Source organism: Colossoma macropomum, unplaced genomic scaffold (assembly GCF_904425465.1).
Source record: "Colossoma macropomum unplaced genomic scaffold, Colossoma_macropomum, whole genome shotgun sequence".
Classification (NCBI taxonomy): domain Eukaryota; kingdom Metazoa; phylum Chordata; class Actinopteri; order Characiformes; family Serrasalmidae; genus Colossoma; species Colossoma macropomum.
Window position 1 is genome coordinate 23,766,764 of NW_023494807.1, and position 27,721 is coordinate 23,794,484.

Below are 27,721 nucleotides of genomic sequence, written 5' to 3' on the forward strand. Positions count from 1 at the left end.
CAGTTTTATTTTTTAGCAAGACTGTAAAATGCGTAGAGTTTGCTCATATTTGCAAGGAAGTATATATAAATTAAAATAAACCTCAGAAACATGAGTGCCTTAACGTTGCCAAGGTGTGTTGTTGATTTTTCATATTTGAGACTTAAACACCTCAAGACAAATGAATATAATATAGCCCAGTATAACTGACTTGGCGCCTCTGACTTTAAAATGATTATTTTAAGCTTTACAGGGTGACTCACAGCAGTGCACAGACACCGTATTTTAGCCTGTTTTTCCCTCTGGACTCTGGAGTAATGCTACTTCTGTCAATTTTAACAGAAACAGCTTACAAAGTAAAGCTTTAAATAGAAAGCAATTTACATTTTTCTTTGCAAAATGGAGCAACTGCCAGAAGTGCAACTTGGGGAATAAACCCAACACATTTAACTCATTGTTGTGATGTCAGCACTCATCAGCACTCAAACATTTCACCTGTTTAAACCACCTTTGGGCCCAAAAGGATATTCAGTTCAGTGTTTAACAATAAATTGGAAAAGAAAGCATTCAAATCATTATTTAGACTAAACCAACTCTTCATACAGAGGAAGACACTTTAATAGACTCAAAGCTAAAATACCTGAAGTATTAACAAATATCTGTATTATGTTAACTAATGATCTACAGGTTTTCTTATCTAAATTAAAATATAGTTGGAAATCAAATATTACCTTTAGAATTTTAGAAGGACACTAAGTTTTGAACCCATAGTTTTGATGGGCAGTATAAAAACAAGCAAAAGCAGACATAGAAAGTAGCAAAATAGTAGTAAAAAAAAACACCACCACTCATCACTTAACATCACAAGCTACTCTTACTGACACTTTTTTTACCATATATACACTTGAAAGATGAGTTAACTAATAGTTATCAGGAGTATAATAATGATCAATAATTATCATCAAAACTAAAACGTTTAAAGCCGGTTTCCTAGACCCAGATTAGGAATAAGTCTGGACTAAAATGCGTTTTTAATGACAAATTACCATTGGCACTGCAGTTTAACAGCCGGCTGTTGATGTTGTTTTACTGTTTCTGTTTATGATTTTATCATGAAATATATACACGAGTGCTCTGTCTAGCCTGCAGGAGACAATCGGTGAGCTACAGCAGAGTGGGATTGGATCAGGATCCGGACTGGAATCCGGATCCGGTCTGAGAACTGAGAGAGAGGAATGCAGGAGGTGCAGAAGGTGGGAGCAAAGTGACACAGACAGACTGAAACTTCACGGCCAGGCCCACACACTTGGAGAGGAAGAGGAGGATGAGTATGAGTACGAGGATGAGGATGATGAGGGAAACGAAGAGGATGTGCGGGCCCCTCAGAGAAAGCGTGGACCCCCGGCTGTGACCCTGAGAGAAGGACTGAGGAAAAGGAAGTGTACGAGACCGCACTCTCTGGACCTCGGAGCACTGCTAGCCCACAATAGACCACAGGTGACTACTTCTCTGCAGGCCATTACACAGGTCAGGGACCATCTCTGTATTGAATAGCCTGTGTCTATCAAACAAAATAGGTCCAGCATGAGACATCTGAATAGACTGAATTTGGGATTTAAATTAAAAATCCCCAATGTTAAAGCACTAGTTTGACAAAAAAACACATTTAAACACTTTTTTCCTCAGTGTAAACTTTGTCAATGATTCAAAACATGTTTGGTGATCAAAATTTGCTTCTTTAGATTTGCATTGGAGCTACAAGACCAATGTAACAAGTAATGGAGGCTTTATGCCATCTGTTAACATTATACAAACTGCATACCTAAATCAGCACACATCTCAAACTGTGTTAAGCTGTTAAGTCATCACAAATAGTCTTGCTCCTGTGGTTTCTAACACTATACGACATACTGTTATTTTAAAACTGGACAAGAGCATGCCATGTGGACCTCTGACATGTCCTCATTCTGTAGTTGCCATCCTGAACATATAAGGAACTCCTGGTCTAAGCTGGTTTTGTCTATGAGAAAAACAAATTTGATTTTAAAATCTCCTATATCGTACTCTGTGGTAAACAAAAATGTTCCAAACCTGAAACGTTTCCTCCAAATTTCGATTGAACCTCTGAATTACGAAGCCATTAATAAGTCAAAATACAAATGTTGCTACATGCAAGCTAACACTATTGCGCTTTGAACTGAACACCATAAGACTGGCAACCTCACCAGAATTCCCCACGCAAACCAGCAAGCTTTAGAATATGTGATAGCTAAGTTGCTTTGGCAATAGTAGAGCGCAGTCTGAGTAGTTGATGTTGTTGTACAACACAGTTGAAGTTTAATAGGATACTTAGTTTTATGAAATGTCATTTCAGTCCTCAGGAGTACTAGCTTGCAGCTAGGGTTCATATTCCAACTACTTAATGACCTCATAGTTCAGAGGAACCAGTGACACTCAGGGAAAAACTGTACACAGCACAAAATGTATCCGCTTTTGAACATTTTTGTTTTTTACAGGGCGCAATAGTGCAGATTTTGCAGAATTCCATTTGTTTTTCCCATAGAAGAAAACAGCTCAGACTCAGAGTTCCTAATATGGACATGATACTGACTAGAGAATGATGCGCGACTTTAGAGGTCTATTGCTAAAAACAGTAATGCAGCCATCTTGAAGCCTGAAATTTGTCCATCTTTGTCCATTTTAATAAGGAACTGTCACAGGACGATATAGCTATGCAGTTTGTCCAATATTAATACAATGTTTTGCCGGACTGACATTCAAAATAAATTATGTTGTCATATGTATCCGAAGAACAAGGGGCAAAGCAACTTTAGATTTTAATTTGTTTCTGTGTTTTACTGTGAAAACATTAGAGTAGAGCTGTACAATAATCACGTATTTGTGCATGCTTGTTTGGTGTCCCAGGACCCAGCCATGGAGCGGGAGGTAGAGGGGGAGAGTGGAGGTTCCAGTTCCGCAGGCGGTGGAGGTTCTGCAGGGTTCTGGCAGCATGTGGAAGCGGGACTTCGTGAGCAGGCAGAGCGTCTCCGTAGCGACCTGGCGCTCAGCCGACAGGAGAGCAGAGAGCTACGGGAGAGACTGATGGTGTCTGAGGCTACTGTACACGCACAGGCTGAACAACTGAAGGACTACAGGGAACTACTGAGTGAGTGCACATCAACAAAGAACCGACTGAAGAGTCATAGCGTGTATAAGTCTGCTGTATATATGCATGAACTTCTCTTGGGCGTTTTGCACACACAATCAGTTCAATTGCAGTTTAGATTTTCTCAGATTACTCACATAGCAAGTACAGCATGGTAACAGTTACAGAATGCATAAACAGTTATGGAATAAATATACACGGCTAATAATAGCAAAACAGTACCAATAACAGTTATTTGTCATCCTCACCTGTTTCAATATTGGTATATATGTTTACAACAAGATATTGCAAGTGTTGTAACATAACATTGTATCTCTGAAGTGGAAACTTTATAGAAGAATTGGAGAATGTTTTTTTTGGTTGTAATTTTGGATCATTTTTATTGGTATATTCACCATCAAACACAAGCTTGTGGCCTCTGACAAGCTTATTGTCAAATAGTGTAAAAATATAAAAACTGAAAAACATGACTTAGGGTGCAGAATCCTCAGGCCATTACACATGCAGCATTTACTAATTCCCCAAAGTGGACTGAAGGTTTACTGTCCCAAACAGAATTTATACTGTCCCGATCAAATTTTTACTTTTAGAAACATTTTTCAGACATAAATAAATGAATACACATGCCCAAATCTCTTTAGGACTATCAATTTATTCTTAAAATAAAAGCTATTATTGTCATTATCTTTATCATTATATGTATCATATATTATATTTACTCTTTGGTGCAAAAATCAGATCATATCGTAATCATATTGTAACAAAGCAGACATTATTTTTACACAAGTGCTTTACAATTTCAAAGAATTCATCTTGTGTGGTAAGTGAGAAATGATTCATTTGGGTTGTGAATTTATCAAGGAATTTTTCACTTGTGTGAAATGTACCTCAAACTCAGCTCTCTTTACAAAGTTGTCTCAATGCTACTGTTTTTTTTTTTTATATATTTTTTTGTATTCTGTGCTTATGTCATCTTGTATTGTATGTATGGTGCTTTTGTAACACTTAAATTACCCAGTAGGGATTAATACAGTATATTCATATGTCTTTTCTTTATGCCTTGGCCTCAGCTGAGAGTGCTGTGCAGCAGGACAGTAAGCAGGTGCAGGTGGATCTGCAGGATCTGGGCTATGAGACCAGTGGACGCAGTGAAAACGAAGCTGAGAGAGAGGACACTAGCAGCCCTGGTACGTCTAAATGCATGAGGTCCAAACTCTTACATTTCCATTTCCAAACTACACTTTATAAACTACACCTTCCAAACAGAGTCCAAATATTTTCACTTTTCTAACTACACTTTCCAAACTACACTATTCAAATGAGGTCCAATTTTTTCCAGTACCAAACTACACTTTCCAAACTACATCTTTTCAGCCATGCTTCCAGATAATGTATCTGAAATGCTTATCTGCATAATTTGTTGTGCACCTCAAGGCTTTATCATTTTATTTAGAATTATGTACAATAAAATTATAAACTTTATTTATTGAAGAAAATATCTCAGTTACCAAATCATATGACTTGACAACTGTTACCTGTTTTACATGTCATATCAAGCCATTTGTGTCTTGTGTGTCTCCCCTTCAGAGTTTGATGATCTGGAGATGTGCACCTCCCTCTCCCGGCAGCCCTACGGCAGTGGCGGGAAGTCATGGGGTTGGCATGGTGACAGCAGTGGTCCCCAGTTGGATGACCCATCTTCTCTGCACTGTCTGGTGCAGGACTTGCGTGCGCAGCTGTCTCGCTGCCACAAAGTGATCCGTGGACTGCAGCTGCGCGTCCGCTCGCTCTCTGCAACTTCTGACTACGCTTCCAGCCTCGAACGCACGCCACGCAAGGTACTGACCCATCACACTAGGGCTGTGACCAGCATTTCCTTTAAAAACACCAGTAATCCAAACATAGGCATACTCATATCGTAACATCACTGGTAATCCTGTAAAGGCAAATACAAGGGATTTCTATTTATTTTTTGTTAGGTGAACTGGGCGTTCCAGGCATCCCCAGCTCACAGTGCGGTGGAGGAGGATGAAGGCTGGCAGTCGGATGGGCCGGTGATGGGCCCTTTGCGGTCAAGAAAGGAGCTACAGGAGTTGGTGTCACGCGTGGCCTCGCTAGAGAACCAAATCCGCAGCAGCAGTCTGGAGGGGAAAGGAGGAGCAGAGGATGGAAAGAATGCCACGTGGCCTGGGTGATGAAAGAAAATTGTTTATTTTGGAGAATGATGCAGTCAAATTGGATGCTCAGATTTTCATGTCTGATACCTGTCTGATCTTTAACTGGTCTAAATGCATGGGGTCCAAACTTTTCCACTCACGTTTCAACTTTGCACTTATAAATAAAACAATATTGGTTTAGAAACAGGCTCAGCTTCATTTAACTGCACATTTAGTGTCAAACTGATCTTCAGATGAATAACAAGATTTTTTTTAATACCGATACCAGTATTAAGAAAGTCTGATAGCAATCCAGTATTTTTTCTTTAAAAACTACTACTCTCCAAATTAATTTGTTTTTAATAGAAGCACTTCAAGATGAACACCAGCTACTAAACAGGAATACTGATCACATTATCAGTTTTTTCTGAGACCTCCCCCTATTTACTGCACTGAGACCTTCCCTTAACTGTGAATGGTCCTAATCACTGTGTGATTTGTTCTGAGACCTCCCCCTGACTGTGATTGGACTCTAAACAAGACTTTAGTAGTGCTGAGTGTTAGACAGACATACGCCGAGTTCTTTTAAGTGTAATTATGGCAGCATGATCAGCAGCCAGCTCAACTGAGAACAGAGGAACAGAAATGTTTAGAGCAGGAGTCGTGGTGTTTGGAGAGTAACGTGGTGCTTAAGAAGATTTACAGGTTCTGTGCTCCAATAAATGATTGTTCTAACAGTTATACACATAAATCTGGTTGAAAAGTAATATGAAAAACATCTGGACATGAAATAAAAATGGAATATCTGTCAATTTATATCAGTCTGCCCAGTCAATGCATTGTTTTTGTATTGTCTGTTTTCTTTGAGCACTTTTCATGTGAATCACTTAAGCTCTACAATTGACTCCTCTTTTTCTTGTCTACCCAGGAAGTACAACACACTGATCCAGGCTCAGGCTCGGGAGCTGTCTCATCTGCGGCAGAGGATGCGTGAGGGTCGGGGCATCTGCCACATCCTCACGCAGCACCTGGGTGACACCACCAAAGCCTTCGAGGAGCTGCTTCGTGCCAATGACATTGATTATTACATGGGACAGAGTTTCAGAGAACAGCTCTCTCAGAACTCCTCTCTCGCACAGAGGATCAGCATTAAGATCAGCGGCCGTGAGTACACACACACACACACATACACACACACACACACACACACACACACACACACACATACAAATATGCACATCTTAACTATAAATGCTTGTTATAGGATGGATGCAAAGTTAAAGGTTGAGCTTAGTCCCAACCAATCTTCTTTACTCTCAATTTGAATTTGGTACAAGACAACACAGGTAAAATATTACTGTACCCCATTTATGGATGCCCCATAGAGATGTAGACGCCGGTGTCTACAATTTGACAGAAACTCTCTGTATTATTAAACCACCACAGCCAATGATTATAACACAAAGGGCCTTATGTTCGTTAAAGTAAAGCATGTGTATATACTGTATATTCCTAGGCATTGATCAAAATGGTAGTTCTTGACTTTATTAGATCATTTTCTTTTTGTTTTCAAATGCAAAGACAGTGTGTATATATATATATATATATATATATATATATATATATATATATATATATATATATATATATTTTCAGTGATTGCCCTTAAATTTTCTTATTCTTTCATTACATCTAATGTTTCTAGGTATTACTGGACGCCAGATTTCAGTACTAACATGTTTCATTACTTGACCAGTGTCTCTACCTTTGTTTTAATTTGCAGGAGATCGGTCAGAGCTGCAGGATGACAAAATGGGCCATGAGCTGTTAGCTTTAAGGTGATTTTCTTTTTCCAGTTGTTATGTTTCTGCGAAGTCCATTTTTCAGTTGTGTTCTGATGTCTCAATCTAAAACTTTAAACACTTTAAACATAACATGGTTATGCATTGTACTAAAGCACCAGGCTTTAGTATGGCTTTGACAAGAGTTTCTGTGATTTAATATCCATGTGATCTACTCAGGGCTTAATTTGTACATGATGAGGTCCCGGAACACTGCATAGTGATGGATCCACCAGGTCGATGGGGCAGGGAAAGGTCTAAGAAATCCCACAAAAGTTATTTAAAAAAAAAAAAGAAAGCTCCACTTCAGACATGCCGCTTAGTGTGAGCTTACAAATGTTGTGTTGTGGAGGCTCTGAAGTATCAAACTTTCTCTCATATGTGGATTTCCCAAAACTAAATTGCTAAATTGGCCCACCTGATTGAAAAAAAACACAAAAGCACAACAAATAAAAAATGAACTTGGAAAATATGTGACTTATTCAAAATAATATTTTTTTGTATTTTTTTAGTAGTGGTGTTTGTGGTGGTTAAGGATTATTTTCTTATTTTATAAGAATTTGTGGTTCGATTTAAACAACAAATACTTGACAACTTGCGAGTGTGTTAGAGACTCAGTCTGCTCAAAACAGCTTCTGATGGGTACAGAAACTAGAATGTAATGCTATAATGTAAGCATAAATTAGAGCAAGTGGTACAGCAGCAGATTGTGAACATTGATTGTTGGAGGGTTAAACTGTTGTTTCAGATCTCCTTTGTGGCTAATTTAATTGACGCAAGGCCAGATTATCAGAATGCTTCATTTTGTTAAGAGACACACAGACATATGCAAAAGTTTGAACACGCCTCAAAATTACACTTTGTTGACTAAGTGAAAATAAGTTAACACATCCTCTACAAGGAACAGACTTAAACATGGCATATTTCTGCAAATTTCTCCAAGTGCAAAATATCTATTTATTTGCAGAGTTTAACATACTGGGAAAAAATAAAACAGAAAAAATAAAGAATGTATGATAACTTTTTAATAAGTAATGATTAATATGTTTTTCCCCCATTATGTTCAGCAAATAAACAGTAATTGTGCATTAAATTGTACAGAAGTGTGTTTTCTGTAGAGGGTGTTTCACTTTGAAAATCAAAAAAACATGCTTTGACTTGTTTCAAATTCTGAGATTATCACTGTGGGAAGAAGCTACAGTTTATAACTCGTGAAATCCTTTGGAGGTCATTACCTATGGGATTAAATGCGGATTTAATTTAAAACATCAGTGAACATGGCAAATAGTTGCATCATTTTTGTTTGTGGTTATGTGTGAATAGGTTAAGTAAGGAGCTCCAGCAGAAAGACAAGATCATCGAGTCTCTCCACACAAAACTGCAGCAGCGCCCTGAAACACCCTCCAGCAGCCATGCCCCCTCAGAGACAACAGACCAATCGGACCGCACGTCCTTTGTGTCAGATGAGAGGGGCTCGACCAATGAGGATCTGGAGCTATGTTCTGATGTGGATGCTGTCAGCGAATATGCCCAGGAAACAGCTCCCACATCTAACGATGCAGGCATGTACAGTGCAATAAACATATAGAATACACATGAACCTTCACACATGAACATGCATATACAGCACTATACAACAGTTTGGAACCAGTGTTTTCAATAAAATGAAACCAATGGCCAAGTACAAGTTGTTCATTTTTCAGCAGATATTTCAGAGGAGATTAGACATAAAAAGTATAAGGAAGGGGAGGGTCAAAGAAAAATAAATGACAAAGAGAAAGAGATTAAAAGATACAGAGAAAATGTGAATCCTGGCAACCAAGCAAGACCCTGTAGACCACCAAAACTGATGTTCTTAGAACAATGGACTTGCCAGACCTCAACATCTCAGTTTGGGAATATTATTATGTAATATTAGAGGTGTGGAAAAATGTTTCTTCTGATTTCTTTGAAAAACTGAAAGTAAATCTCCTGAAAAGAATGAAAGCTGTGATAAAGGCACAGGGTGGACACACTGAATACTGAAAAAAAAGTGTAGATTTAGTTGCTTCTGTACCAATTTCTGTTTAATATGTGTTTCGTACTTTGAATGAATAACTTGTACTTAAAGGCCTCTTTGAATTAAAAATTAAATAAATAAAGGGTTGTCTCTGACTTTTGCACAATACTGTACATCATAAAAATAGTCCCGTACAACTTCACAGACATCAAATAATTAGTAGGAAGCTTTAAAAACAAAAAAACACATTTTAAATGAATCCAGAATGATGAATGGAGCTGTAGATGACTATAAAATGACAAAGAAAGCTGAATATCATCAAGAATGAAGTTATAATAAAATTAACACCCAGAATGCCCTATATTTCATAAGTTATTCAGAAGTTATTGTGCATAGATAATTACAGAACATAATTTATCATTTAATAACTTTCTGTAATTCTTTGTTTTAATACATTATCTAAAAATACTTTTTGGTGTCTAGTTTATCATTTACATCTACACTGTATAAGATGTTACTGTATTCACATGATTATGGATTTATGTATGACTGTGTACATGCACATGCACGCTGAGATCCACCACAACCCGCATTAGGTCCATGTATAAATTCCTTGCATTTTCTTGCAGCCTGCCCTTCATTCATCACTTCCCCTCGTTGTATTCAGTCCCCTTTTGCCTCCTACAGGCATGAGGAGAGTAAGACAGGTAGGGTCACTTAGCATTCAGTGTCATGCCTGTATGCATTCAGCAATAGCATCCTGTTTAAGAACTACACATCTCACTCTCCTCCACTCATCCCTAGGTGTTTATTCTGGACCTTTGTCCAGCTCGTTGCCCCTGACTCAGACCCACCACTGGTCCAACTCCTCAAATAACTTAGCTTTTGACCCACTGCCCTTCCCTGGCTCTGACCCCAGGCTGATGTCCCAGGCACGGCATCAGCAGGGCCTGCACAGGCCCCCAGTCCGAAGTGAGCACACAGCTTGTGCATGTGTGTGTGTTTTGTACTGTGTTTAATATAATAGTCATGCTGAAACTACTTAAACACTCTGCTAACCCCACAAGAAGAAATACACAGCTGATAACATCTCACAGTGTGGGTGAGTGCTATTTCAGGACAGATTTGTTACAGGAATACATCAGATTGATTCTTTATTTTCCCTCTGATATCGAATCCAGCATTTTCTAATGATATCGGCCCGGTACTGTTTGGGGATGTGCATTCCAACAAATTTTAATATTTAAGTATCCATAAGAGTTTATTAACAGATGTATAGTTAACTGCAGTTAAGGAAACACAACACCCCCAAAAAATGGTAACAGCACTGTTTTTTTGCACAAAAAATATAGCAGCATGCAGAATTTTTTTTTTATTAAAAGATAACCAACCAAAGTTAGCACATTGGATGAGTAATGAAAGCTGCCTTTTCGGATAAGCTAAGGAGCTAACAGACCTAAAAGACCTAATACTGTATTGCAAGGCAAATCAGTAAATGTCAATATTTGTATATTCTGAAACCTGTTTTTTTTCTCTCTCTGTGGTTTGAACAGGTTTTAGTTTACCTCATTCACTGAGCAGCTACCCGCTGATGGGCCCCACAGCACTTGATTCCTCCAGCTACACCCAGCTATCTCATCATTCCCTTCACCAGCCTCAGAAAACCGACAGCAGCCTAGTGGGAAGCAGTGCACTGTGGGGCACGGAAAACATGGTTCAGCCAATCAGAGGCTTCCCTGGAGTCCCTGGCTACCCTTCAGGAAGCAGTCAATCAGGTACGTAAGTTTCTTTTAGAATTGCCTAACGTGCACACTAACTTGATCAATACATGACCCCACACAAGTTTAACTGATGAAAAGTATTATTAAACTTTCAGGGACCTGTATGTTAATCCACACTTCAATTTGTCACTTTCATAACTATGTAATTTAGTTTCTTATTAGTTACTGTATAAGTCGGAATGGTTAGAATAATACGTACTTACTTTTAATATCTGAATAACAAGCCTACAGTTTGAGATATTAATCCAGTAAAACCAGTATAATCTTTAGATTTGTCTGCATGAATTGAAGCTTTGTTTGTGTTGTCAGGTGTGGACCTGATAGAGGAGCACCTGTGCGAGATCCGCACTCTGCGTCAGCGTCTAGAGGACTCAATCAGGACCAACGAAAGGCTGAGACAGCAGCTGGAGGGCCGTCTGGCCACAACCGCCAGAGATACAGGTGAGATCACACACCACTCACGCAGTGCAGTGGCTGCAGAAGCAAAGGACACTATGAAACATCTGGGCCTTCCAGCAAGAAATGTCAACCTGATAGCAGGACAGGATTTTTTTTTTATTCCTTTTATTGTATGTCAGAAAGACAGATAGTCTCAACCCACAGAATTCAGCTACTTTAAGGTGCACCCATAATTGACAGGTGGTCAATTGTGCACATTCAGCTTGTATAATCTCCATAGAAAAGCATTGTCAGTAGAATGGGATGCTCTAGAGCAGCTGCACATGAACCGAAGGTCACCATGCCTAGTGCTGTAGGGTAAATCTGGAGATTCAGTGGAGAACTAATCACCCAACATCAGTACCTGACCTCAGTAACGCCCTGATTTGGCTAAATGCGGTCAAATCCTCATAGCAATGTTCCAACATCTAATGTAAGTCTTCACCGAAGAGTAGAGGCTTTTACTGCAGCAAAAGAGGACAAACTGTGCATTAATACCATTGATTTCAGAAGAAGTGTTGGACAAGCAGGTGTCTGCAAACATTATTATTACAAACATTATTTACACTGTACATTCACCAAGAAAACAAGTCTGTCATGAAACTGGAGATCAAAATCAACACCTATATAAATTATTAACCATATCAAACTGTGTTTGAATCGAGTAAATGATGTTGCTTAGTCATCTACTATGGGAACCTCTATGCTTGGAGCCACTATGCTTTGATTCTACCACATATGATGTTGCTCCACAAATGTAGCAGCTCTGTTAAAATGTGGGTTTACTGAAGATATTACATGAATATGATTTTGTGTCCCACAGTAGCACCCACTAACATCTACATCCAAGGCCTGGACACAGTCACACAGCTGTCCAATGAGATTCGAGTGTTAAAGGAGGAAAATATGAGTCTGCAGTCCAGACTGCAGGCCAGCAGAGGTGAGTCCACTGGCTGAGTCTCTCCCCATACATGGGGCCTTTTTTAATCAATTTGCTGGTCACAAATTAGGCCACTTATGATGCTTCTGTCTACTGGCCCCTTGATAGTTTTAGATAGCTAGCAAGAAACTGTAAATTCAATAATTATAACTTAATTAATATAATCTTATAATCTTAATTGTCTTCTGCTTACAAACACAAATGGGGTATCAATTGAAATGTTTCGATTCCATAATTTCAACAGAGTTTGTTCGCTCATTTCAGTAAGGTTGAAGTGAGAAATAATTCATTTAAATGAATTCATGCTTTGATATCGCCTGAGATAACTGCAATTTCTAAGGGTTAATGTTACTGTAATATATAATAATATTGCTCTTGCATTATTAATGTAATGCACTCTGCTTGACCTGCAGACAGCAGCGAGGAGGTGGAGCAGTTGCGGGAGGCGGTGCTGTCTGGGCGTGCCCGACTGAAGCAGGCGGAATTAGAGGCGGAACAGTGGAAGGAGGAGCTGAGGAGGCTGCAGGCACACGGCTGTGAGCAGAGTCAGCAGATTCAACAACTTCGGCAGGAGAGACAAACCAACCAAGAGCACAGCAACAGGTAACACTGCTGTTATTAGCTTATACATTAATGAACCAAGCTAGCTAAGTGATTCGCATGATGGTCAGCAGGGGTGGTGGGAGGGGGAAGTGAAACATGCTGCTTTTTCTCCTCCTACTGGAGCACAGTGACATAATCGAGACTCAGAAGGCTGGCAAGTCATTACAGTTCAATCAAAGAATTGAATCAAGAATTTTGTCTCTTGAATGGTATGTTGTGATGAATTTTATTTAATATGATCAGGGATCTGAACTAAAAAGGTAAAAAAAGGTCAATTTTGACTTTTGTGTGTGCATGCATGTATGTTTATATGTGTGTAATTAGTGTGTGTCTCTGCGCAGGTTGCAACATGAGGTGAGTCTTCTCCAGCAGCAGCTGTCAGAGAGCAGGCAGCTGTTGCACTCACTGCAGTGTGAGCTCCAGCTGTATGATCGAGTGTGTGCTGGGAACAAGAGCAGCCCAGCAGGTGAGGCACATTTTACAAATGTGAACAAGTATAGATGCAGAAATTATCACTCTTGCTTAGTGATGCACTGAAATAAAAATTCCTGGTTATAAACCAAAACTGTTTTTTTTTAACTTGCTAGTTTATTTATGTTCTTGATTAAACATTCTTAACATAAACATTTCAGGATAACAATACTGATCTGATGATAAATAAAACAGTTTGCATAAAATTAGCTTACTAAAATGATTACAGTGTTGAATGTGCCATGAAATCAAGCATCCTCAACAACATAGAACAGCTGGTCATCCAAAGCAATGTATTCTGTTGTTCCATTAATTTTTAGTCATATTTTGCACTTTTGCAAAATATTGCTTTTGTGAATGTTGTTTAAAAACCTACAGGTACAGATACGTTGTGCTGTCAAAAACTTGCCTTTTTGCTTCTTTTTTGCTGTATTTTGCAACCCACTGTTGATCTGTAGCCACTCAAACTGTTTGAATGCGTCTGTGCTGCCGCATGTAGGAGAGAGAAGGAAAAAACAGTGTTTTGAATCACTGTAGCTTGTATTCTTTATTTATTTTGACACTTCATTGTTGTCCTGTTGAATCTTTGTTGTCTTCAGCAAAAAATTTTCACTCTTTGTTTCGCTATATTTGGCTAAAAACAAAAAAGCTTTTGACCATTTTTGAAAATATTTAACATGCGTGAAATATTTCTGTGGCCAAAATTTTGGTGCCTCCCTACTTTCGATTGATTCACAATTGTCTGAATGTATGAGTCTGCCACCGACAGCTGTTTTATTTCATCAGTTATGAAAAACTCATACTTTTGTCAAACTCAAACCAGATTACAACAGTAAAATAAATAGTCAGTACCTGCCAGGGGTTTCAAACTTCTATTAAAAACTACTATAACTTAAGAGTAATGTAACTTGTTTGCACGTTTTCCATGTAGTTATGGTAGAACGTTTGTTCGGATGTAATAAGCCTGTTTAAGGGGTTAAACAGCTTATACTTGATTCTAGAACTAGAAAAGTCCACATTGTTCCAGATATTTTTTACTACCCTGAAAGTCTGTTGAAACGTCATAGTAATTAGACTTTTTTTAGTCTGAAAAGGATGAAAAACGTTTGTTTCAGTTTTAATGAATGCATTTCTAAATAATATAAATAAGTATAAATTGAGTAAAAATTTGTATTAGATTTTGATAAATAGTGGTAGTAGTTTCTGCATTTTGCTGTATATTTACATTTATGTTCTTAAAGAATAATCTGCCCTCTGCAATCTCACCTTGCTTCTCTTTTATCTCTGCCTCTCTTTTTTTCTCGGCCTCTCTTTGGTCCCATTTCTCTCAGCAGGTTATCTCTCTGAGATGTCGTACCCCTCTGCTCCTGCTGGGGGGGAGTTGGCAGAGTTGTTGGTGGAGGTGCGGGCTCTAAGGGGGCAGATGGAGCGCAGTGTGCAGGAGAACAGTGCACTGAGAGCACAGCTGCAGAAACAGCTGGAGCAGCAGCTGTCCTCAGCCACTCTGGAGACCAGGCCTTCATCCCTCATCCCGGCCAGCCCACTACGGGATGCTTTCTACAGACGGCAGCTACTGCATGGTGAGACACTCTCAGACGTTCAGGATAACTAATTTAATCCATTGAAGAGCCGGGTTATTACTGTCATTTTGCTGCACTACAGTATATAACGTAATATCAAAACATTACACGTTGCTCAGTAACCAATCAACTAACCTGATCATTTGATCATTATTAATAATTTGTTAGTGTATAAAAGATGTATTAAAAATAATTTGTAACGTGAGAGGCTTTCCCTCTCAAGTTACTGTATGTGTCGTATAATTTTCTCTTTCTCTTTTCTAATTGAGTTACCACAGCCTCTACAGAGAACACACTTAAATATGCCATTTTCTGCAAATTTGAGTGCGCAAGTTCTATTTATTGCTGAGTTTAACATAATGGGGGAAAAAACACAAAATGTGAAATGAGCCATAACTTTTGCACAGGCACATGTTGTTTTACTTTTCCCCAGTATGTTAAATTCAGCAAATAAACAGTAATTGTACATTTCATTGTACATAAACATTGTAATTGTATTTCTCTGTAGATGATGTGTTACTTATTTCATATATATATATATATATATATATATACACTTTTTTTTTTTTTAAGTCAGTATCAGTGTTGATATATGATCAGTATCGAAAAAGTACCCAGCCCTATTACAAAGCTAGTTACATAAAAACTTACATTTGTACTCAAATTACATTTTGTATCTCCAGCTTTAGGTCGGTACTTCTGGCTTTTTTCCTTTTGATTCAGTGCCAAGAAATGAAATATGTTTTTTCCGTCTACGAAACAAAACGTTTTCATCATGCTTCATTCCGATCATGATAAAACCTCCTTTCTTCTACTTTCAAACACAAATGTATGATCGATTGAAAGTCTAGAATTTTCACTTTCAAGAGAATTTCTCTTATGTATTATGTATTATGCAGTTACACCATGCTTTTGCTATCACTGGCAAGTACAGTGTACAGTGTTTACAGTTAATCTTCATAGATTGTGATGGTTTGAAATGAACTGTACAATAACAGCATGTGTGATTTGTGTTGTGTGTAGTGGATGTTTGAGTGAGTGCAGTTTAACCCCTTACCAAGAAAGTTCTGTTACACACTTCTGTAACCTAAGAAAAGCTCACTTAGTTTGCATTGAAGTCCCTGTAGTTGCTGAATAATAAGCCTTAGTATGTAATAAGCCTGAGATTTTAAGGGGTTAATATGAATATTGTGCTGACTGTATGCTGCACACAGCAGCTTCTCTCTCCTACAGCATCTCTTACAGCGTGACACTGTGAGTGTCTACACACAGTACACGTGTGTGATAGCGGGGCTGCAGTCAGTGTGTGTCAGTTTGCATGGTGTGTTAACCTGCGTGCGGTGTGTGTGCTCTGCAGACCCTTCTCCCTCTCCTCCAGTGAGGGATGTTGGTCCGTTCCCCGCCGGCCCCCCGTACTCTCCTTACTCCGAGCTTGAGGAGAGCTCTCTCACAGCCAACGGTGTGTGTGCATGCTAACTGCTAACAGCATTCAGCTTCTCTTAGTGATCAGAAGTGACTCTGAATGCACGAGCTAAGCACAATGATGTTTTGTAAGAACTGTTTGTGTACTACTGAGGTCTCATTTATAAAACATACTTAAATTTCCTACAAAATAAGGTTATATGCAAAAGTTTGAACACCCTAGTCAAGTTACATGTGAAAATAAGCTAGTGCGTCCTCTGCAGAAAACAAGCTTAAATATGGCACATTGTAGTGCACAATTGGAATAAATTGGAAAATATTTTTTGCCTTTTGGAAAAATATTTGCACCTTGGAAAAAAATAAAACATAAAATATTAAATATTCCAACTTCTTCAAAGGCCACATTTTATGTTTCAGACCTGCCAACCATTATGCACTTTATGAAAATTTGCACATAATCAGTAATTATGTATTTAAATGTGCAGAAGTGTGCTCTCTGTAGAGAATGTGTAACTTATTCTCACTCAGAAAATCAACAAAACATTTGACCAGGATGTCCAAACTTTTGCACATTACTGTATACTGTATACTCTTTAGAAATGTCCTCAGCATTTGCATATGATATAGTATAATAGGCTGCATCTCTCTCCGTTAAAAAAGTATTGCATTAAATGCTTTGAATTTACTTCTTACTTACAGTAGTACAATAATAAAATATATGACATCTACAGTTATTGCCACAAGTGAGTAAAATGTGTTGGTGTAATAGATTCTAGTCATGTGGACATTATGTAATTAGTTTTTTCATTGTAAATAATGATTCTCTCTCTCTCTCTCTCTCTCTCTCTCTCTCTCTCTCTCACGCTCTCTCGTTCAGACTCTCTGGAGCCTCATGCAGAGCTGGAGGGTGAGGCTCCGGACGGCTCGTTTGCTAACCGTAACGGTCGTCATGCGATCGGTCATGTGGATGACTTCAGTGCTCTGCAGCAGCAGGTTTTGGAGGGCAGGGGTCTGGTGCAGAGGATGGAGGCCACACTGCAAACCTGCCTCAACAGTGCACTACTGGAGGTCAACGCTGGAAAGGTCAACTTGGCAGGGATTGCCTATCCTGTCCTCAGGGACCACTAGTCATTGTTACCATTTTCTAAAACTCAACACAAGTTCAAATCAGATGTTGTGGAAGCTTCTTACAATATTTCACTTAAGAAGGCAGGAGTTCAGATATACACAGTTTTCCTCTTATGCCTTAACGAGCCGTAGTCAGTCAATCAAGGTTTTTTTCCTCTTAGCATGTTTAGTATCGCTCCACGTTAACAGACTGAGGTAGGAGATGTGACTTTTAGGGTTTGCTACAGCTACAGGTTAAAGAAGCAATTGTAGGGTAGTTGTAGTTTGATTTGTACATTTATTTAAGTTTTACATGGACGCAGTTTATTATGTATACTTTTATACTGTTTATTTACAAACTGTTTTACTTTGTCAAATGTCTTTCAAGGCAAATGTGATGATTTAAGCGTGTAGTTTGCTAACTGGTGTTGTTTAAGCTTCCACTTTTTGTTGGACACTTGTTGCTCAAGTGTGAATCTGTGAGCTGACAGCGAATCAGTTTGATTCATGATTCATTTATTTTTGAATCGACTCAAAATTTGAATCTGATTTGGTTCTCAAGCTGCTTTAAGAAATATTATGATGCATTAAAAGTCCCTGAATGATTTTCTAGTATTTCTCAGACAAAAACTGTCAAAATCAGTCAAATTACTCGGAATGTTTATTGTAACAATGATCAATCGATCATTGATCAACATGCTCTAAATAGGCTAAATAGCCTGGACACAGACTATACTTACGATATAAACAAGATGTGTGTGTGCCAAAGAGATCTCTTTTATAATTGATACAGCAAGAAAATGAATTAATTGTTGCACCACTAGACACTATGCACTATGCAGTATTTTGTCTAACTGCACTGCTCACTCATCACAGACTTCTTCTCTCCTCCTTCATCTCTCTCTCTGCTCCTAGGCCCTAGATTATGCCAGCGTTAGGACTCTGTTAGCTAACACAAAGACTCTGAGGCAGATTCTAGAGGAGGCAGCCTCTCTGCTGAAAATGTTCTGGAGGGCAGCGTTGCCCAGCACTGATGGCCCTGCCCACCTCCTCCAGAAGGTCAGTGCTTCTTTCCTGCCTTCCAGCACGTGGATGAAGAACCTGGTCTACTGAATATGATAACTGAATTGGTTATATGGTTGTATTCCTTAAGACAGGGGTCAGTAACATGTGGCTTTGAAGCCGCATGTGACTCTTTTACTGCCCTGTTGCGGCTCCGCAGCAGAATTAGATTTTTACGTGAACATAAAATAATCCTCCTTTGCAGTAAAATAAAGCTCTCCTGATCGTTCAACACAGTTTAAACAATAAATGGTCTTAAATGCTGGAGTTAATGTATAACTGCTAGTTCACCCTTTAACACTGAAGATTGGTGCGCAGACTGCTGGTCTGCAACACAGACAACAGTCTAGCTAGTAGCTAACGAAAGGGCAAAGAGAAAGATTTAAGATGAACATCGATAATTTGGAAGCAAACAGACTTACTTGTGTTTATAATTACTCCAGCTGGTTTAATCTGCAATGAGAAACTGTCAAACACTAAAAAGTTGTGAAGCTGAAGTCAGCTTCTCATTCGCCAGCTTCAGCAGTTACATCCTGGCGCCTCAGGCACCATTTAAGGTGGAACAGGAAAATTTGAACATGAAGCTGACGAATGAGAAGCTGACTTCAGCCTCGTTAAAAATCAAATGTTAAGAGGCATTTTACAAGAAACTGTTCCACGTTTTCTGAAAAGTTTCCTGCTGGAGAAGCAAGAAAAGCAGCTATAGCTGAGCTAAAGCTTAAAGCAGAGCAAAGTAAGTCTGCGCTTTCATTTATAGTACATTTTTAGCCTGTACTAGTACATTAGCACATACTTAGACATATTTACAGCCAAGATGGTAAAATGGACATAAAATGTTGTGGCTCCCAGGTTTTTTTATTTTTGTTTCAAGGACAAAATGGCTCTTCTTAACATTTGGGTTGCTGACCCCTGGCTTAAGACATAAAAGACACAAGCAGACTTTTAACCCCTATGACTGACAGTGCACGTTTGTGTGAGCAGGAGCAAACTATGAAGGAGGAGATCCAGTCTCTGCGATTGAGGATAGCGGAACAGGAGGAGGTTCTGCAGAACACCATTCAGAGGCTGAGGAGCACCAGCCGCACTAAAGAGAGCATGGAGACTTTCATCGTCAACCAGCGTCAGTCACCACTGCACCGCACTCAGCAGCAGGGGTGTAAATCTCTTTAAAGCGATTTGATTCAGTTACTGTTCTTTAGGAGATTAAATGTATAATGAAATTTCAGATTCCATCACAATTTGTTTGAATTCAGTTATACTACACGTTTACTAAATTCAGGTTTACTCATTACTAAATCTAAATGGGTTGCATCACACAAACCAGTTGAGCTTAGTATCTGCTAAATATTTACACCTCCCCCTAAGTAGGTGTGTTGCGGAAAGCAGCAGAAACTACAGACAGCACAAAGAAGATCATAAACATGACGTGATATTTCTTAAGAGTCTAAAAGCTCTTAAGGCTCTGTGCTGGGATCTTACAGCTCTAATCATTCCCCAGGTTTTAACATGAAACTATCAATGGCTCCAGTTCAGTGAGACTGAGCAGCTGTGGAAACTTATAAACTGATGCTACTGTTGTGCTGTCAATTGGTCAGAAACCTTTGTTTAAAAAAATCGATACCTATTCACCTCTATTCCGTTCAGTTGTAAAAACAAACCTGTAAACTTGTTAGTCATTCTCTTTAATACTGATTTTTAAAATGCAAAAAGTCATAAAAGTTACTTTCCATTGCAGTGGGTTTATAAATTGTTTCTGAGCGATTTATCGTCATGTAAAAATTACACACATATTAGTTGCTAGTTAAGACATGAGTTAAGGATTTGTGGTGCAACCAAGACTAACTAGTGTTGACTGTGGACTTAATAAAGACTTTATGCACGAATATAAGTACAAACTTATGCAAAAAAAGTGCGACCAAGTCCTAGAGAACAATGAATATGTTCACTGTTAGAAATAAAGGTTCTGTTCAGGCACATTTTTCGCTTATCAAGGTACAAACAATGTAAATGTTCCCTCAAAGGTACAACAGTGGTTTTAAGGTCCAATTATGTACCTTAAATATGTTTTCCCAGGTGAAAAATACATATTTGTATCTTTTCATAACCTAATGTTTTAAAACAGAACAATAAAATAAAAAGCCTGGAGACGAGACAGGCTGTGTGGAGTCAATACAACTTAGAAATATGATTTCAATGGATTATGGTTCAATTATGTTCCCTGACCAAAGGTACTGAGATGTACCCTTGAGGGTCCCACCCCTGTGACAAGAGGGGTACTACCCCAGTGACAGTTTACCACCTTTATTTCTGAGAGTGTGGTCAAATATTGGTTTGAAATATTGGTCAAATCTCAACATCTGTCTTATATCAATATTTTTTAAAGCAGTTATTTGCCAATTCCGATATGATTCTGGCAAATTATTGTGCATCCGTAGTTGAATAAATAGACTTTTACACCCCTACTGAGCAAAATCGCCACTGAAACTATTTTGGCACACAAACATATTGCTTAGAGTGCACAGTGCAGTGACTAATCATGCCTTTTTTCCCACATCAGTGTCCAGAACTCGAGACGTGCTGAAAAAAGCCAGAGCCAATCTGGAGGTGAGGATGTAACCTATTTAATTCAGCCCATAGATTCACTTCTGTTCTGTATCAGTGTTACGTGTTTAGATCCCTGTATGCATGAAAGAGGCCCTGCTGTCCTTTGTCCCTGTCCTCACTTTGTGTGTCTCTTGCTCCTCCTTTCTTTGTTGCGCTCTCTCTCTTTCTCTCCCTCTCTCTCCACTGAATGAAACCAGAAGAACGAGCTCAGGATTTCCTCTTTAAGCTCCTCCTCTTCCTCCCTTTGCCATGGTAACGGTCTGGTCTGCGCCGTGCTGTGCCGTGTGCATCCTTCTGCCTGTGCTCGTGCTCTGTTTGACCTCACTGCTTCCCCATGACATCACTTACTCTTCCTGTCAACTCTGTCTCATACTATTAAGTAACTGAAGTCAGCTGGCTGTTTGGCCTGATCCATGGTCAAAAAGAACCTGGTCAGGTTATGACATGAACATTTATTACATGACTGAGGAAAAGGGGAGGACAGTTCATGATGTAAATGAACCTGGGACAGAGCCGGAGTAGCAGAAGTGTAATGATACGCAGTTTTCATGATATATTACATATTTTGGGTTTGGCATCATGGTACCTTTTTGATACAGAAAGGAGAACTTTAATTTATTTTGCTTTTAAACATTTATTTATTGATGTATTTGCTTGGAAACCACTTCAGTTTATGTCATTATGTGATATCATAAATATAATTATAGCATAAAAGCTATTGTACTCGATTCACTGCTTGTGCTGTGTCGCCTCCACAAAAATGAATATTCATATGTGTGTCATAACACTCTGAAGGAGCAGGGTCCTAAAGATGCGCATAATGTGGCCTCTAGTGCTAAGTAGTGCTATACAGGCGTCACTAAGAAATATGAACCTAGAATGCTGGAAAATGTAGCACTTGCAGTCATACGCAAACAGCTGGTCAAATTACATGTTTTGTTGATTTTCTTAGAGAAAGTAAGTGTACACATCTTCTACAGAGAACAAACATAAAGCTGCACTATGTAACATTTGGAGATTTCCTCCTCTGTGGTGGAAATTCGTAATTGCTTGCAACATGCCTAAGAATATTTTGTAATGTTGGTTGTGCTTCTGACCCTTTCCTCAAGTGGATGAATCTGGTGTTTATGAGCACATTGAAAGAATATTAAAAGAGAACTCAGGCAAAACTTGGTGAATTATCTGAATTATCTGCTATTGTCATTGTATCTTCACCAGTATGATGTTAATTTTGCACATGAAACTGAAACATCAAGCTTGGCCTTCTTTTTCTTAGTCTGGGTGTGTGATGTTAATGCAGCGTATGTCGTGGTCCAAAAAACCCAAAGTAAAATCTTTCTTGATGCCTTGGACTCTTAAATTATTATTTCAGGCTTTAAAGGGCTCAGTAATGCTACCTCTTGTAATTTTAACGAAAAAAATCTTACGCAACCGTCTAAGTGCTGACCCTATCATCAGGACATCGTGAGTTCGATCCCTGGTGATGCTACAGCCATCCGTGGCTGGGAGTCCAAGAGAGCAAGAGAGATCTCGGGGTGGGTAGGATGGCCCCCCTTCTCCCCATCACACAACGCGATGCTTGTCAGCACAGGCGTCTGTTAGCTGACATAACAGATCTGGCGGTTGGTGCGTTCAGCTGTCCAGTGACGTTGCGTCAGCGGCAGTTCGAAAAGTAGCGGTGGCTGGCTTCACAGGTCTCGGGGGAAGCCTGTGTTAGTAGTATCCTAGCGTAGCGTTGGTAGTATCATGTAACTGGGGGAGTCCTAACTAGCGGGTGGAATTGGAAACAACTAAACTGAGAAAATTGGGTAAAAATAAAAAAAAATATGCCATAATCTTTGCACATGCCACATTTTATGTTTCATGTATTTTTTAAAAACATTACTGTTAAATTGAGCAAATAAACAGTAATCGTGTATTAAAATGTGCAGAAATGTGTTCTCTGCAGAGGATGTGTACGTATTTTCAAATCAACAAAATTCGTAATTTGACCAGGGGCACCCAAACCTTTGCATATTACTGTAGATATCACTTGCTCATTGCAAACAATACAAGACCGTTCACCCCTAAAAATCTGACATGCGTTCGAAATGCATTGTTTTCTAAAACCATTTTAAATAGTCCATCTCCCATTCATTGCTGCTTTCTACTGCATTCATTTCTAACGCCAGGTGCATTCATAAACACAAAGCTGATCATTTCTGTTAACAGACTAACAGATGGGTGATTACATTCTACACTAATTTCTTCATAGAAATGAAAGCTAAATAGTAGCTCATCAGCTCAAACGCACACCATGTTATGACTGTGTGAAGATCAAATCTAATGTGTATTAACAAACTTAAAACGTAACAAAAGATGATGCAGTTTCTTTTAACAGGTGACAGTCTTTACCGGGCTAACCTTAGAACTTTAGCCTTTCTTCAACACTGTCGTTTGAGCATTTCTTTTCTCTCTCTGGTTGCTTCCTGTCCAGGTAAAGTCCTCAAAGGTGCCTACCCAGGGTCTTCTGATTGGGGTGGTGTGACCCCTGAGATCGCCATGGAAACAGCCAGTCCGCGGCTCCCTAAAAAGCGGGGCAGGGAGTGCCTTCTGCAAGCGGTCTGAACCAGCCAAGACAAACAACACCTCTCCAACACCCTGCCTTATCCTAATATCCTCTTTATTCTTTTCTGCTCTCTACTGTTCTCTTCCTTTCCTTTCTTCTCTTCTCCTGTCATTTCCTCTCATCTTCTCTCTTTACTTTTCCTCTTCCGTTCTCTCTCTTCTCTTCTCTTCTGTTCTCTTCTCTTCTCTTCTCTTCTCTTCTCCTACCTCCTCTTCCGTCTGCTTTCCTTTCCTTTGATTAAAAAAAAGACTCGTATCAAACTGTACTTTTGCCTTGTGGAACAGAAGAAGCCTCTGAACGGATGTTGCAGTGTGCGTCCTGGTTGCCATAGAATGTGTTCCTCGCCATGGCAGCCTGCGGGCGGTTCAGAAGTGTAGTTGCATGTTAGTTCAGCGTTTGTGAGACATGTTACTAATACACACGACACATACAGAACCGATGTCTTCTTTAAAAAAAAAAAAAACAACTGCTGCCAGAGGAGAGAAATTGGAGGTGGCTGTTACTGTTGAAGATTTCATTTATGCAGCTGAACATACTGCCGGCGAATCCCCTTGAGAAACTCAGGGATTTTAGGCAAAGAAACACTACAAAGCCACACCTTATTTGAGAGCCTTCTGGCTCCTTAAGCACTGAACTAATCGATGCCTACGTTAAAAGCTCAATCATCAATTGACGTGTCCGTGCTCCGCCCACAAATGTGTTCTTTAAAAGCTTTACAGAACATTACCAGAAATGCCACTCGGCTGAAAGAGTTTAGTTTAGTTTGATTTGCTATATACTGTTGTGTTTGTTGTGCTACCAAGGTGGACTGTGCTGTCATAGCTAAGCATCCAGGCAGGTTGGAAACAACAATGAATTTGCCACCATGGTATAGTTAGTCAAACTATACAACAAAAAATACTCTGATCTTGATTAACATCATTGACGCTCTCGAAATGTCCATATTTTGACAAAACTGAACTGTTTTCATTATGCTGAATGGGATTTTCCTGTCCAGTCTAGCAAAAGTTGCTACAAAACAATGCATTTGTGGGCGGAGCACGGATACGCCAATAGACGAAAGCATGCCACGGCTAGCTCCGAGTTTACTAACAAAGAGCATGGTGGACGAGAAAAGGTGTTACAGTTTATTGAATTTAGTATTGACTTAGTATTGTCTGAGTGCCAGCGGGAGCAGTTGTTGACCGGAGCGTCTTTTGGAGAGCTTCACACGAGCATGTGCAATAAAGACATTGGTCACTGAATGCAGTTGCGCCAGCTTTCACCCACACTGGAACTGAGTATGTGTTCTATAAAGCTAGAAGACCGTCAGTGCAATATTACGACTAGTATTAATTACTATTATCATTCTTTAATACTACTGATGATATTCTCGGACAGTATTTTGCATGGTGGAGGTAAAGAAAAGGAAAAATAGCACCTTTTGTGTTGTGTTGTAAGGTGAGGTTCACCAATACTTGCCAAAGTTTGAACTCCTAGTTTCCCTTTTCGGTTTTACCTTATCCGTGCCATTGATTGAGGAGATCTGATTTTTGTCTAAAATGGTCAGCATGAATCCTCAAATAGTGCCATTTAAACATCTTGGTTGGAACTCTTAAGCAGCCATGACATTTTAGGAAAGTCTCAGAGATGAGCTAAAGATGTCAAGTGATAATACTGGATCATATTTCTTTTCTTTTTAAATGTGTAAGCATTTAAATTGATTGTATATGAATTAGGTGACAGGACCAAACTATTTTGTGGTTTTTGACGCATTTGTTAGGCCAGATGGCTCCAGATGTTGAGCGGAAATGTTGGAAATGGGCATTGAGCAGTTGATCATATAGCATTCTCCTCATCATTCTCCATATATGCTGGAATAGTGGTAACAAACTTTGGCAAGGACCTGGTGGGACCAATATTAGCCTGCTGATGCCACAATCAAGTAGTCAGGCACAGTTCGTGTTCCTTAGCTGCTTGTACGTTTCTGCTGTTTGCTTGATTTTTAGCGCTGTATATAACTCGCTTTTTATCGCAGTATCATTATTGTGTGGTTCACTATGTTAAACACTTGCTATATATGCAAAGGTTCAGTATCTGGGTAGCTGTGCAATAGCAAAAAAAAAGGTAATCCTTCATTTGGAACAATTTTCTGCTGCAGTGTTCGGCTATCTGAGTCTGTCTGTTAGCCAGTAAATGCTAAAGTGTATGACACTTGGCTAGTTACAGTGCTAGTATGCTGGTTTACACAAAACCAGGATAGAGATGCCTTGCCCCAAGATCCTTAAAAAGGCTTGTAATGTAGTGTTTTTCACAGCCCCTTATAAAGTTCTAGCCTTTGCTTGCCTTTAAGCCAGAAAACCAGTATAAGTAGTACTTTGCAGCAAAACAATCTTTATGCTAGCCTGCTGCTTGTTGCTTGTCATAGTAAATGGCACTAGCCATTGGTCTGGCCTTGTTTGCACTCTGCACTATTTGGGCCATGAGTAATTTTACTGAGAACAAAAAAAAAATGGGTAAAGCATTTCAAAAGTAGAATATTGTGGGGTTTTCCCATTTTCTGGCTTATTTCACTAATTGAAATTTTGTGAATCATCCAAGGACTTGTTAAAGGAAGGATTTTGAAGAATACCAAAGTCAAGCCATTTTTAAAAGAGGAAAAGACAAGACAGCTTAGTGAGTGTGAGCAATGCCCATGCTTGAAGCGATCAGATGGACAAATGCTGTAACCAGCCACAAAGAAATGTAAAGAACTGATGGTTCCAAAAACTGTAGGATGTGTATATAATGACTGAAGGCTGATTTGTTGCAATGGATACTGGTGTTTGTGTGATGCAATAAAAAGTCACAGATGCTTTCGGAGTCCTCGTCTGAGTTCATTGTGTAGATGGCCTTGGATCTGAATAAGCACAGATATGTTCATGTAAAACTTGAAGTTTGGAAGCTACAGACTGTACATTTAAGAAAAAAAAATAATGGGAATAATGCAGTAACCCAGCAGCAGATTTGTCTTTTAAAAATGTTTTCCAATCACTAAGCTTTAGAAAATAGTAATTCTCTGGACTGAACCCAGAATTATGTTGAAATGTGGGATACTTTCAGAAAAAAAATCAAGAAAGCAACATGTGGCTCTTTTACTGCCCTGTTTTTAGGTTAAAAAAAATAATAATAATCGTCCTTTGCAGTAAAATAAAACTCTGTTAATCATTTTACCATGGTTTTAATAAATGGTTTTAAACGCTGTGGGTAATGTATAACTGCAAATTAACACTTTAACCCTGAAGGATGGTGCACAGACTGCTGGTCACCATAGCAATGCAGACAATCTTGCCTAGCTAATAGCTAACAAGGCAAAAAGAAAGAAAGATTTAAGACCAACATTTATAATTTGGAGACGAATGGACTTACTCGTCTATGCATTTATAAGCACTTCAGCTGGTTTCCTGATACGTTTAATTTGCAACGAGAACTGAAACACTGAAGTCAGTTTCTCGGTCGCCAGCATCTTATTTGAGTTCTCCTGTTCCACCTTAAATGGTGCAGCAGTTACATTCTGGCACCTCAGGCACCATTTGAGGTGTAATGGGAAAATCCAAACAAGAAGCTGGGGAGTGAGAAGCTGACTTTAGCCTTGTAAAAAAATTAATGTTGAGAGACAATTTACAAGAAAATATTCTAAAAGTTTCCTGCCAGAGAAGTGAGAAAAGCGGCTGCGAGAATAGCTAAACTACAGCTTAAAACGGAGTAAAGCAAGTCTGCGTTTTTGTTTATATTATATTTATTAGCCTATACTAGGACATTAGCACATACTGAGACATATTTACAGCCAAGATGGAAAAATGGACATTTGGTTGTTGCTCCCAAGGTGGTTTGATTTTTGTTGAATGGACAAAATGACTCATCTTAACATTTGGGTTGCTGACCTGTCCTAGGGTAGCTACCAAATGCATAAAAACACAATGCATACAGAGCACACGAGACAAAA

General features: G+C 39.0%; 1 protein-coding gene across 10 annotated transcripts in view; it reads left to right on the forward strand.

Annotated features, from left to right (window-relative positions):
* Positions 1–23,905, forward strand: part of LOC118797302 (myomegalin-like) — a 95,676-nt gene extending 71,771 nt beyond the window's left edge. For 4 of the 10 annotated variants that reach the window (XM_036556623.1, XM_036556624.1, XM_036556614.1 and 1 more), the window contains 23 exons: positions 1,122–1,476; positions 2,905–3,145; positions 4,216–4,332; positions 4,733–4,983; positions 5,125–5,336; positions 6,230–6,465; positions 7,085–7,139; positions 8,466–8,704; positions 9,771–9,848; positions 9,946–10,113; positions 10,695–10,916; positions 11,232–11,363; positions 12,184–12,300; positions 12,714–12,903; positions 13,245–13,369; positions 14,706–14,954; positions 16,312–16,413; positions 17,254–17,459; positions 18,399–18,542; positions 19,527–19,665; positions 21,103–21,149; positions 21,347–21,401; positions 23,626–23,905. In XM_036556623.1, coding sequence (XP_036412516.1) covers positions 1,122–1,476; positions 2,905–3,145; positions 4,216–4,332; positions 4,733–4,983; positions 5,125–5,336; positions 6,230–6,465; positions 7,085–7,139; positions 8,466–8,704; positions 9,771–9,848; positions 9,946–10,113; positions 10,695–10,916; positions 11,232–11,363; positions 12,184–12,300; positions 12,714–12,903; positions 13,245–13,369; positions 14,706–14,954; positions 16,312–16,413; positions 17,254–17,459; positions 18,399–18,542; positions 19,527–19,665; positions 21,103–21,149; positions 21,347–21,401; positions 23,626–23,756 — 3,811 coding nt within the window. In that variant the 3' untranslated portion in view covers positions 23,757–23,905. The remainder of the gene's footprint in view (positions 1–1,121; positions 1,477–2,904; positions 3,146–4,215; positions 4,333–4,732; positions 4,984–5,124; positions 5,337–6,229; positions 6,466–7,084; positions 7,140–8,465; positions 8,705–9,770; positions 9,849–9,945; positions 10,114–10,694; positions 10,917–11,231; positions 11,364–12,183; positions 12,301–12,713; positions 12,904–13,244; positions 13,370–14,705; positions 14,955–16,311; positions 16,414–17,253; positions 17,460–18,398; positions 18,543–19,526; positions 19,666–21,102; positions 21,150–21,346; positions 21,402–23,625) is intronic. The other 6 variants (XM_036556615.1, XM_036556617.1, XM_036556620.1 and 3 more) reach the window with 6 other exon arrangements.
* Positions 23,906–27,721: the final 3,816 nt, after the last annotated feature.